The sequence below is a fragment of the Arachis duranensis genome, chromosome 5 (assembly GCF_000817695.3).
Source record: "Arachis duranensis cultivar V14167 chromosome 5, aradu.V14167.gnm2.J7QH, whole genome shotgun sequence".
Classification (NCBI taxonomy): Eukaryota; Viridiplantae; Streptophyta; class Magnoliopsida; order Fabales; family Fabaceae; genus Arachis; species Arachis duranensis.
The window spans coordinates 36,713,783-36,727,817 of record NC_029776.3 but is presented as its reverse complement, the minus strand read 5'-3'; the positions used below and the strand labels follow the sequence as shown (position 1 = coordinate 36,727,817).

The 14,035-nt window shown below is 32.8% G+C and overlaps 1 protein-coding gene across 1 annotated transcript; it reads right to left on the bottom strand.

Moving 5' to 3' along the window:
• Nucleotides 1-367: 367 nt before the first annotated feature.
• Nucleotides 368-8,622, bottom strand: LOC107489172 (uncharacterized). Its single transcript, XM_016109941.3, has 11 exons — nt 8,512-8,622; nt 8,071-8,320; nt 5,296-5,373; nt 4,670-5,187; nt 3,894-4,430; nt 3,591-3,745; nt 2,251-2,447; nt 2,027-2,157; nt 1,562-1,881; nt 1,375-1,478; nt 368-962 (listed from the first exon to the last, which is right to left on the bottom strand). Exons 1-11 carry the CDS (start codon nt 8,620-8,622, stop codon nt 892-894), a joined length of 2,472 nt encoding a protein of 823 aa, XP_015965427.1. The 3' UTR covers nt 368-891.
• Between the last annotated feature and the right edge of the window lie 5,413 nt (nt 8,623-14,035).

The following is a 14,035-nucleotide window of genomic DNA, read 5'->3' as shown; positions in this document are numbered from 1 at the left end:
AAAACATAATATATATTTTGGAGATCATTTATAAACTCAACAAATTCAAAGCATCAACAATATTATTATTCTATTAATATTCATATTGTCGTAAGGTTACAGATCGATAAAAATTTATCAATATAAGATAATAAGAATAATATAGATTAATTAAAATTTTCCGTATACTAAAATTTAATTAAATTTACATATATTTTATTATATGTATTATACCATATATTCAATAATTTATTGAAAAAAATATTAATATAATGAATAAAAAAATAATTTAAAAAAATATTGTTTAAAGAATAAAGACAAATAAACATCTAACCAATTTAATTTTAGAGACAATTAAACCTCTATCTATTTCTGAACCTAACACATCAACTTTTTCCATTTAACGTTGATGGAAAAACACCCACAAAGACCGCATTGTGTCACAAAAGTAGAAAACATGAACCGAGATGGATCGTTTTTATCTTGAATGACCGCATTGTCATGCTGAGAAATAAAGGCCGGATTGATAGTTCACTCACATATTTACAAAGAAAATAAAAATACAAAAATACCACCTCTGTTTACATTTTTCCCCTTAAATAAAGGGCATGTAACACCTAGTAAGTATCTATTTAACCATGTGATTTACATTTTACAATACAAAGGAAAACTCTATATTTGGATAAATATACCCCAAAACATTTCTTAACTGAATTTCTCTACCTATAAGCACCTACTGCGACATTAAGTTATAAGCGAAACTCTAAAATTCAGGAAAGTAATAAATCTGTTTTCTGCCATGAGAATAAGTTGCAAGGGCACTTCTAGAACTTAGGCAAGCAAATCATCCATATTTTGTTAATGAGCTTGATGAGAAAGGAAGAGGAAATGCAAACAGCCATAGGTCCCATTCTAACTAATCCCCTTCGGAATACTGGAAGTTGAATTTATCTTTAGAGCGCACCCAGGGGTATAAGTAATACCTATCACAACAAAATGTGAACATGTGAGAAACCGGAACCATATAATAAATAAGGAATAAAGAAGAATGTAGAAAACAGAATGCACATAAAAAGAAGAAATACTTTTTTTGATAGGTAAATACCCAAAGGGATGATAGTGAAAACAAATTATTAGTTATATGAAATGGAGGAGATGGAGAGTGGGTGCTCTCGCAGAAGCATCTCGGAAGCCAACACAACCTTATGCATCACTATAAATTGCTATGTTGTTACACATACGAGTGATACTTCGAAATCCATACAAGCATAGAAATAACAAGTCATAGACAATAGTTCATCTTCCCATTTATTCTTATTGACCAAGTATTCCTCTAGATAGACACTGCAACTAGTTAAGAAAAGTACATATTAATAAAAGCAACACAATCTGTACCTTTTTCCTTAACATCAATTTGCAGAGAGTCCAGTGTAATTATGCCATCTGTCAGTGGGAGTAGTTCAAGCCTGACAGTTGCTATAGATTGAGCTGGAATACACCTGATGCAACCGAAGCATAGCATTTAATCGAGTACTTTCAGTTTAAATAGTTAAAGAAACAAAAACGTGACATGATATGTTACCCGAGCGGAACTTTACTCTGCAACCATAGATGAGTACAACTCAGGCCAGAATTAGGAACAACATCACTTGTAGAAACTGCCTTAGCTTCACTAGTAGAACTTTTTTCCCCATTTTCTTCAACAGTTGACGGCTGGGTGGCACCACTACTCCTTCCACTATTTACTCTTCCTAAAAAATCTGCGAAACCAATAAAAGGACTTCTTGGAGTCGTTGGAGAACTCAAGGAGACCAATGATGGGGGTAAACTAAAGGATGCAGGAGATAGCATTGTTAAAGTTAGATCTTCAGATGTTAAATTTGAAGCTTGCAGAGTTAAGATCTGATCAAAATGAAGCAATGAAGTTAAACTAATTGTCATTGCTAATAAAAGCATAAGATCAACTGTAACTAATATTAAAAAAATCAAACTGAGCTAAAATCCAAAGCTCTAGTTTGAGTTGGAAAGTAGCTAAATAAACAATAACCTGCACAGGAAGTTGGCAGGTTGCATAAGGTCTTGGATATTGTCCTAACATCTCTGATGAAACAGAGATCATAATATCCTTAGAGGTGCATGGTCGCCAACTAGTTTGTTGTTTAAAGAACAACCTTGATGCTAGATTGTTTAAAAAAAAAGAAAAAGAAAACACCTAATCAGCATGTTAAAAATCATAGAAGAGGAAAAGGAGATCGGGCCAAAAGAACCTACCTGTATAATTGCACCGGTATGACACCACAATTGCATACTGATCATTAATCAAAGTAGGGTTTCTTCCATCCAGACTTAATTTTGATGTTCTATTTTGAAATTGTTTTGAAAATTGAGAACTTGTATCGTGTTGAATATTGATACTCTTCTTCATAGAAGTGGCTGGTTTAACGACAAAAGAATGCTCTTCACCTCTCCTGTAAAAAAAAGAGAAAAAAACCTTCTAATAAGATGACGACTATTAGGGTTGATCACAGACACCAATCTTGAGTTAACCAACACGAAAAAATATAATCATGCACTTAAGTAAAGAAAATATTAGATAATCAAATAAAAGTCATGCCTAAAGTAACACAAGTTCATTACATCATTCATCCTATGAGCTGAATATTTTTTTATCGAAAACAATTACATATATTTTTCACCAAGGTCATCTCAGTTATTTTATGCAATTTAATACACATCATTATTAACAAGTAAATCACACATGCAAAAAGACCAACTAGCCATTATAGAAAGGAAGAGTTCACTCCTTCCTTCTCTTATCCTCTTTCTTATGGCATGATTATCTCAAATTTTGTTTTAAAATTAATGAAACAATTCAGTGAAGCCATGAAAAGTCATTTATTATATAGTTTGCTTCAACTGGAAAAAGAAAAATGAGATAAATATTCAACTCAAGCCTATCTACTATATATAATAGTGATTGAGGGTTTCAAGCACAAGATCTTTTCCCCCTAAAATACCCTTATTTATATATTAGCCATAAACATTTTGAAATTCTTAAGACTTGAACTCAAGACCATTTATTAAGAGAACAAAGTACTTACCATTTTGAATAACCCCATATTTTTTACTATTATACACAACAAAAGGGTGGACTAATATGCACAATATCCACTGTTAACAATACCAATTTCCTCTTAAAATTGAGTAGAAATAATATTTTAAAATGTTACTCCATATGCCTGAATATTGCTAGTGCAGAAGACTATATTTTAACCTTAAAAATGATGGGAGTAAAAACAAAGGTAAGCAAATCAATAAATAGTCTTTTCATATATATTATCCCATGCCTTGACATTGTCTATGCTACATATGATATCCACAGATTTGTCTAGTTATATTTTACCACCCCTCCCCCCTCCACCCCCTTCCTTTTCCTTTTTCTCTCCCCTTCTGTTTCTTTTGCAGAGAATTTTTCTATTTTTTCATGAGGGTGGTGTCCCTCAGCACAAGAATATGAAACTAAAATGCCAAATTTGCAGCCTAGCATGATATCAAATAAGTAACAACAGAAAGTTGGAAAAAATAATAAGATATTCATTCCAGATAACAACCTAAGGGTTAGATTTGGTAAAGAATGGTCATTTCCAGCTTCAACACATGAAATCAGTAATGATGGCATTGGTCCATTTCTTGTTGTCTCCTCCAAAACAACAGATATTGTATCTATAAATATCACAATATCAGGAACATTTGAAGGAGCGACATTCTGGAGACAACTTAAGAAAAATTAGTCAAGGCAGAACTGAAAATATATGTTGTAGTAAAAGACCAAAAAGAGAAGAATGAGAATATAATATGCAGAGGACAAGAATAGAAAGTCAAATAATTTGATCCAATGAAATCCTAGTTCAGACCTTCATCTGAATACAAAGAAGATCCTCTGAGTTACAGTCAGTAGCAAAAGAGTGAATCTCCAAAGGTTGTACTATCTCAAGTTTTCTTCTCCATCTTCTTCCTGGAGTATGGAGGCCTTCTAATCCACAACAAACAGAAAATCTTTCTTGCTCCAAAGAGACTCCTCGAAAAGATAGTAGTCCTTCCAATGCAAATTTTCTCCTCAAGTAACTGTTAGATAGGATTTGATCCCTGTTCTCAAGGAAGTTTGACATAGAACTAACTGCTTTTAAATAACCAGATGGACTGCTCATACTTTGGGGTAATGATGACATGGAGTAACATCTTAAATTAGGAGGAGATTGCAGGCGAGGTGAAAGATTGTTATCCAATGGAAGCATCCAATTTAACAATTCAGCACATGGATCCTCATTTGTATGTTCTACCTCGAAGTGGTCATTGATAGGCAGTTTTCTCTCTGGACACTTTTCAAATTGGAGAACTTCAATACAAGGATCTTTAAGAGAGTCTACACCAACATTCATCTGTAAAAGAATCTGCATCCTTCCATACAAGAACATTAAATTAGATTAGGCAAACGATTGAAAAAAGGGAAGGTTAGACAATTAAAGGGGAAGAAGCCAGAAAATCTTACAAGACTCGGACACAAAGTTAACAGAAAATATTACTTTATTTGCATTGAAATTTAAATATACAAACAAAACATCCTTGTCTCTCTGTAAATTTCAGATAAACTAAATGCATCTTCATAGTTTCCAAAGTTTATAGCACATACCACGATGTCTCCATTAGGAAGAGCAGAACACTTAACAGAATCTCTCACCAATCCTCCAGAAGTGGTGGCATTAAAATTTCCTCTATCAATAACCACTCCGGTAGAAGACAATGTAGGCTCTTCAATTTGAATATTTAAAGCCTTTAGGCCATTTGCATCAGAAGGGTTAAAAAAATTTATTGCACTGCCTCTTTTGGACCACAAGGGTTCATCAAATTCTGAAATCCTCACAAAGAAGTGTGAATTCTCAAATTTTTGTAACAACAATTCAGTTCGTCTTTTCTGTGCCTCCATCCTACAAAGGGATTCACCATCAATAAAATCTTCCAGATGCTCTTCAACACTGGTACTTAATTGCCCTTCTCTAGATATTAAATTGTTTCTGTTTTTAATGTTTTCATTTTCTCTCTCAGGGCTTTGACCTACGCCATTCTTACTCATCGCTGTAGCAACTGGAGTAATCATGTCCGTATCCTGCTTAGATGCAGACAAGCATGCCAAGATATAAACTTGTTCACCTGAATTACATGCTTATATTAGGTCTGCTAAACTTTTTGTGGAAGCCAGCTGACCAATTAAATATATCTCAAAATCAAGATTTATATATTTCAAAAATAGTCTATTACCAGGAAAAAGAAATGAACGGTCAAGTGAGCACAGGGACTGTATATCTGGTACGTGATTCCAGTTTTCAGGAAGTTCCTCTACCAAAAAGATAACAAATTAACAGTTAGATTTATCATGTTTTATATGAAGAGCAATCTCACCCATAACATCACATGGCAGAGAGGAAATACTTAAAATACATAGATTTGTCTAACTCTATCATTTGCTAGAAAAAGCATGTTATGATCATAATTTAAGTCATGTATAAGCTTAAAACAAAATTAACAACTTGTGCTAGGACTAGAAGAGAAGAAGATGACGATGTCCTCATATATAAATTTTTAGCTACATTACAATTCCATGCTGATATCCTCTCTAGAGCACTTGCTATACTTTACAGTCACTATAATGCAACTTTTAAGAATGCATCTATAGTAAGTTCACTTATTATTATAATAACATATAAAACCAATTTCTCCCATTTCATGCAAACAATGACAAATGCTAGTTACTTTCTCCCTGTTCAAGAGTGTCAAGCTATTTAAAAAAGGCATCACTATCCAGAACCAGATATTCGTCCTCAAGCAAATATCACAATTCATTAGATCACACATCATGCTTCGTAAAGGAAAGATCTTATAGCTTTACTTCAGTAAATAGGCAAAGATTCCATACGAAAATTTGATAGCACAACCTAATTCCCTCAACCATGAGAACTACCAGATTCTTGGAAATTTAGATGATATAAGGTTCTAAGTCTGTTAGGATATGAAACATTCTGCTTTCAATATTTTTAAAGCAAAACCTTTTTTATTCTTTTTAGAAAGAAAAAGAGCTCAACACAACAAGGTGGAGCATTATCAACAAGCAATCTACACAAATCCATAATCCAAGAGAAAGAACATACCTCCTAAAAACCACTAAACTGCCAAAAATAAATAAATAAATAACGGATTACATAAAGCAATAAACTCCAATGTCATCTCCAGCATTGCCATAAAAAAGCAATGGAGTCAATTGCTAATGACTGCATCAACCCCTGTCAATGTATTCTGGAATATTTTCTCATTCCTAATCAACTATTTAGATAACAGCAAAGAAACCTATTAGCTTCCGGATCTCTATCCTCATGAACACAGCTATCCAACTCTCAAAGTGCTCTTTCATAGTACTCTGAAAGGTCTAGGTTCGTCTGAATTGCTGGAGCCAAGCACACACAAAATACTCAACAGTTTCAAAATGTTTCTTGCATAGCACATTCAGCATAGCACATATTCATTTATTCCTACTATCAGGAACACCTAGTCTAGCTAGTTGGTCCTTAGTATTGACTCAATCAACTAGCACAAACCAAACAAAAATTCTACCCAGGTAGGTACCAGTCCCTTTTAGACGACTTTGGTAAAGCTATAGCTCGCCACTTCTTCTGTCAACTTTGCAGCCTGCAACAGTTGCACAAAGGAGTTAGTCGAAGATAAACCTTTTCACTGTCAAATTTTCACACCACTTTGTCCTCCCTCTCTATCACCAAACAAATTGATTGCAAACCCCATGTAGTTGGTTTAACAATTCAAACTCCCATTGGGGAAGTTTCCTCTGTCGTTGAAAGCTCCATATTCAATCCAACCCATTCCAAAACCCACACTTCCCAACGGTAGATTCTTGTTAGTTTAACACCAAGAAGAGATTTTGAAACGAGACTTTCAGTTTTCCATATTATAACCATGAATCCTCCCAAAACCTTGTTCTTCTCCCATCCCGTACATCCATGGCTAAACCATTAACTATTTTATCTTGCATATGTTGTTCCTTTATTCCAAAGAGGATAATCTTCTTTAGAAAATCTCCACCAACATTTGAACAAGGTTGTATTGTGAATTACTGCATCCCCCACTCCAAGCCCTCCTAACTTCTTCGGCACTATAACAATTCCCACTTAACTAACGCCATTCCTAGCATCCCATCTTCTTACCCCAAAAGAACCTCCTTTGCACTATAATGTGTTTCTAGTAAAAGTTTGGCATCTTATACAGTGTAAGATAATAGACAGGCAAACTATTGATACAAACTTAATGAGCACCAGCAAACCTACTTTACTCAGTACCTTGGCCTTTCAAAGACTCAGCTTAGCTTCTCCTCTACCTTATCAATAACTGGTTTTCATGTTTTCACTAGCCTCGGGTTTGCACCAAGTTATATTCTCAAGTACTTCACTGGTAGCTATGCTGACTTACAACCAAGAAGGTCACACATCTATTGCACCCATTCCCAGTCACAGTTTATTGGGCTCAAGCTTGACTTGTTAAAGTTGATACTCAACCCAGAAGTGATCTCAAAGCACCATATTAGCCTCTTGTAGCTTCTTATTGTCTCTTCATCTTGCGGACAAAACAGAATAGTACCATCTGCAAACTGCTGATGAGACAGCTCTGCACCATTCCTGCCTATTAATGGTGGAGAAATGTGCCCGTTTTTCACTTCCTCAGCTATCATTTGGTTCAGGACATTCACCCCTAAAACAAAGGAACGGCGGGATCAAGTCACATTGTTGCAACCCCCTCTCCATCACAAATGGCTTCGATGGGGCCATTGAGCAGTAATTTCTGCATTTTAGCAAACTTTATATGCTATAACTATAGCATCTTCTACACTTAGCAAGAATTTCACCTACTCCATTCAACATAATCATATTCATATCTTAAACTATGAGGAATTAAATAGGAAGAACCAAGCAGCCAAAAATAAATAAGTAATTGTTAAGGTGATGATATTATAAGCATTATTATTACACATACTGAATGGAATAGTGATGAACCCTTCTTCTACAGAAACATCAAGGTGCTTATTTGGTAAGCTTGGAACAAGACCAGCGATGGTGGCATCATCGCCATGGCGCGCGTGCGAATCCTGAGACGCCAGCTTCTCTAGATTAGACCCAGACGCAGACCTAGGGGGCGGAAGGGGTGTTCGTTCCGAGTATGAACTCGACGAAGACCGCATCAAAAAATTCATGGTGCCACAAAAATAAAGGAGAACGACGCAATTCTGCAAATTCAAAAGGATATGTTTCAGTGAAATGCCATATTGAAATTACAGTTCCTGATTCCAGAAGTTTCTTTTGTGGAAGACGAAGAGTAAGATAGTAGAATTGAATTGGAATAAAAAAGCAAAGTGAATGTAAAAATAAGCCTTTTTTTTACAGCAATAATAATAAATTAAACCAAGGAAAAGGTTACCTGTGATGTAAAGATGGAGAACGTAATGTATGTTTGAAGGTGCAGTTGCGAGTTAGATTGGATCATACGAAGCTCTATCACAATCTCATCTTTCCCACACTCATACAACATTTGCAAATAAATCTTTTTTTTTTAACTTCTAATTTTAGCAGTTACGTACTTTGGTGTCATGTTCTTCAGTTTATCTATTTTCTTTAAAAAAAATAACTTCAGGTGATTGCTAATTGGACTGATTTTTTTTTCAATATGAAAAAATATTTGGTAAAACACGTTAAAATGAATCTGTATGAAATAATAGTATTGATATGGATGGTATCAGAGCAAAATACAGGTTAAATAATAATATTTTATATGTTCTACTTTGTTGTGTTGAGTTTTTTTTTAAAAAATTTGTGCATAATATTTTTTTATTTTTGTTATCTATGAAACATAGTTTACTATTTGTATTTTATAATTTTTTTAGTTTTCTTAGCCGTGTAAAACGTTAAGTTATGATTTGCTTTTTATAATATTTTTTTTATTTTCCCAAAAACGTAGCCTATGATTTGCTCTTTTTATTGTTTTTATGTACTTGTAAAATACATGTTGCATTTTGTATTTTTTTTTAAAAAAATTAAACGTAAGTTTTTATTTTAAAAATGTAAGCGGTATTTTAATCCGAGAGTTTTGTATATAAATATTGGAGTAAATGGTTAAATTAATTTCTAAAAGATTATTCGTTCTTTAAATTAGTACCCAAAAAATTTTTTAAATTAAAATTATCTTTTAAAGATTTTAAATTAGTCATGTTAGTCTTTGCGTCACTTTGTTTTTTGATGGTATCAAAATTTGTTAATATAACATGTTAAGTGACACTCCAATATACACTTAAGTCTTAAGAGTCTTAATTGACTATTAACATGATTAGTTTATAAAATTAGATCAAATCAACTCCAAATTAGGGGATTCCAATACCTCAAGTTCTCTATTCAATTAAGTTTTGATTTGATCTAATTTCATAAATTAATCATGTTAATATTTAATTAAGACTCCTAAGTGTATGTTTGGGTGTCACTTAATGTATTACATTAACAAATTTTGACACTATCAACAAACAAAGTGACAGAAGGACTAACATGACTAATTTAAAATTTTTAAAAGACGAATTTGATTAAAAAAATCTTTTAGGACCAATTTAAAGAATGAGTAATCTTTTAAGGACTAATTTGACCATTTACTCATAAATACTGTTACTACTTAATTTTTTCATACTTGTGAATTTTTTCTAACACTTAGTGGTGTAAAAAAAATTAAGAGAGTGAGATTTTTTTTTTTTTGAAAGGGGGTATATATTAAAATTAGAGATGGCCATAATATTCAAAAAAACCAAATTGGTTACAACTGATGGAGATTCTTTCACCCAAATTCTATTTGATGTGGATAGTGCTATTTTTGTTAAGCTATTTGCAACTCTATTACCATCTCTCCTAGAGAGATTTGTCTACTTCTGAACCTATACAAAAGGCTTTTACAATTTGACACTATAAATTCAAGATTGTTTAAGAAGGGAATGTCTTTCTCTATAACCCTAATTACGTTTATGCTATTTCCTTCCACCAAAAGGTTAAAAAAACAACCGTTCAAAACCAGATTCAATCCCAAAAAATATACCATTTGGAGCAAAAGTTTATGTCTCTGATTCCTCTTTTTTTCAAGTTAAATTTTTTGGGTAAAACACATGAGATTAATCTCCAAAAAAAATTCAAAGTCCTTTGGCTTGCTTTGGTTTTTCAGAGTTATTTCCAAAAGAAGTTCAAACACTGGTTTGGGTTGCTTCCTTGTGCTGAATTTTTGGGTTGGGACCTGATGAGATGGTACGTCTTTTGAACCTCAAACTCTTCTGTTCTAGATTATTTTTAATAGTAGCAATCTTTTCGTTGGTTGATGTCAAGTAGTAGTTTTAGAATTTGTTCTGCCTTAAATTGTAAGAAAGTCCGTTTAGTTATCTCCTCCTTCCATGTTAATGACTCTTGATCGATGAGGTTTTTCACTGTGACTTCCTAATCAAAATTAGAACAAGAGTTCCAGATTTTGAAATCATTTTGATGAGGAAGTCACGGATCATCCTAAATTCTTGTTGTTCTGCCATAATCAATTCTCCACAACCCTCCTAAATTAAGAACCCACTTAGCAGACCAAATGCTCCTCCAAGTATAACTATGCATGTATCCAATTTCAGACTCCAAAAAAATTTATTTGTTAAAATAATTAGCCTTTAAGGTCCTTGCAGCTAGAGAGTCGGGATTCTTGATGAGTCTCCAACCTTGCTTGGCTAAGAGCGCTTGGTTGAAAGCTTCAAAACTTTTAAAGCCTATTTCCCCTTCCTCCTTAGATGCACATAGCTTTGACCACTTTATCCAATGAATCTTTCTCTTTCCATTTTTGCTCCCCCAGTAGAATTTGCTAATGACGCTTTTGATATGTTGGCAGAGACTCTTAGGAAGTTGAAAGCACCCATAATGTATGAAGGTATGACTTGGGAAATAGATTTGATGAGCACTTCTTTTCCCACTTTAGAAAGGCACTTTTTCATCAATCCTTTTAACTTCTTCCAAATTTGATCTTGCACAAATTCAAAAATATGATTCTTTGACCTACCCACGAAGATTGGAATTCTCAAATATTTTGAGTGATTCTCCACTGCCTTTATCTCTAACCATTCTTGTATAAGCTTTTGTCTGAGAGGAGGCACATTTCGGCTAAAGGAGAGTTTAAATTTGTCCAAGTTAACTCTTTGTCTGGAATCCCGTTGGTAGGATTAAAGGATGTTCTTGATCTATATTATGTCTTGGTTTGATGCTCTCGCAAAAATTATGATATCATCCGCAAAGAAAAGGTGAGAGATCTCTGGGGCTTGTCTTGCAATCTTAATACCTCGAATAGTCTTCCTTTCTTGAGATTTTATAAGTAGTCTCAAAAATATTTCAGCACCAAGAATAAACAGATAAGGGGATAACGGGTCAAAAAGCTAAACTGATGTTGTTGTCCATAAAGCGAAATCTGATGTTATGCATGCGGTGGCGGCAGCTGTGGTTGGTTTGCCTCAGGGTCTCCCTGTGAATTTTTTACTGATAATCTTAGTGATTGCCATACTATCATATGTACCAATCATAGACACTGGAGAAGGATGAAAGTCGTCAGTTTTATCTCTTTTTTACAAGTGAAGGTAGCGCTGATTATTCCACATGTCGACCTAATACCGTTCCATGGCACTGTATTCCAATCAACCGCCTGCAGTGAGCTTCTCCAATCTAGAATGGATCGTCTGATGAAGGTTGTGGAAGTCCGAAATGACATCTCACTCAGTCTATTGGGTGTGATTCGATACACTCAAATAACACCAACAGATACTTTGTAGAGCACATCTACAATCTAACTATAAGCCCCCAGGCACATTAAGTCCCACATGTGGCCGCCATATAAACTGCACAATAATAAATGCGACAACAATCAATTAACTTATTAAACTTAAATAATATTAAAATAAATCATTAGCATGTACATCGTTCATACCTATGTCATCTAAATTTTGTCTAAATTGCATCATAAACCTTGGCACATAATTTCTTAATCGCCCTGATGATTCCACCTAAATTAGTTTATATTAGTTAGAATCAATTTTCAAAATATAAAACGGATGAAATTGCACATGAAAAATATAATCATTATTGTTGACTAACTTGTACACCAACAACTTTAGGCTTATCATAGGGAGCAGGTGCTATCCACGACATATGCTCCTACGCATAAACAAACAGCTGTATAAGGGGGTTATCCATTGCGTTACAACTATATTTCAATGTACGATACAACGATCTGTATAGATTTGCCAAACAAACTGCCCCCAACTGTAAGTACAAATATGATTGAATTGTCGAAATAGAGGTAAAAACTTTGAGTTAACCGAATTGGTCGATTTGTCGAAAATCACCACAGTTCTAAGCAAGCGAATATATGATACCAGACATATTGCTCAATAGATTTTTGGATGTCTAATTTCTCAATGTCTCTACAGTGCTGAACCATGCTAAGTTTACTTGCCCTAACGTATAATCGTGTGGACCGACTTACCTGTCAAAAACTGGTATATATTTGTCTACCAAGAATGAATGATTGCTGTCCGATTTGCCCGTCATGGGTTGGCCATTAACTAGCAGGACAAAAATATGCAACATGTCGTCTAGAGTGATAGTGACTTCACCAGTGAAAGGTGAAATGTGTGTGTTTTAAGCCTCCATTGTTCTACTAAAGTAAACAACAATGTAGAGTGTCATTTCATTTCGCCTATTCGTGAGATGTGAATGTACGCAGTTGTTGCTACTGCGGCTGCAAAGCTCTCGTTGTAGATTTCTAGTAGATCAGGTTTTTAGGCAACAAAGTCTTGATAGTCTGCCGTAGACAAAAGTAGTAACAACAACAACAATAACTGTATAATAATAATTTTTATTTTTTTATTTTTAAATATATATAACTTTTAGAATGTATAAAAATTATATTCAAAGTATTTTTTATCTTCATGCATAATTCTAATAAATAAAAAATATTTTATTTTTTAATTTTATATTTAATTTATTAAACTATCTTTAATTTTATTACTTTTTTCAAAATTATTAATTTATACTTTTATTATATCTCCTCATTGAATCATACACTATTATTTTCTCTTCCTATTATTCTCTATACACATACCTGTCATTGTCTCACCGCCACGGTTGTATATATTGTCTTGTTCTACTTTTTCATTTTTTTTCTTTTCCTTCCACATTTTCTTCATCCGATCATAATTAATTATCACCCAAATCATCATATCATTAGGAGCTAGCAATGGAAATAAAAGCCTCTCTCAACATATTTTTTAATTAGTAGCAAAAAACAAATTAAATGAATAATTAATGAAGGAATACACTTTAATGCACACAAAGTCATATATTTTTATTTATCTTGAAAGTTAAAAATTAAAGTTAAATGATATTAGTATTTTTTAATAAAATTAAAATAAAAAGATAGAGAAATCCTAAAAGGATAACATTAAGTTTCATATTTCTCAGAACATTACAGTTTATTATATTATTATATTATTTTTGTACCACATAACGAAAAGTAGAATTCTATATCTTCTTTTGTTGCTTATTTTACTTTATTTTGGTTATCTAAAATAACTTGTATATTATCAAATTATTTTCTATTATTTATACAATAATTATTTTATTCTTTTAGTTATCCATTAATAAATGTTAAATTAACAATTTTATTTATTGTATTTTAATATCTTTATTTTAATAATATTTTTTGAATTATTTAAATATTCTAATATTAATTATTCAACATTGTCAAGGCCAAAAAAATTAAAAAATAAAATTAATATTACTTCTAAGAATAATTATTATCAAAATTATAAATACATGATAAAATTTTAGAGAACATTAAAATAGTACCATAATAAAAATAATTCAAACATTAATAACAGCATAAATTTATTAAGTGA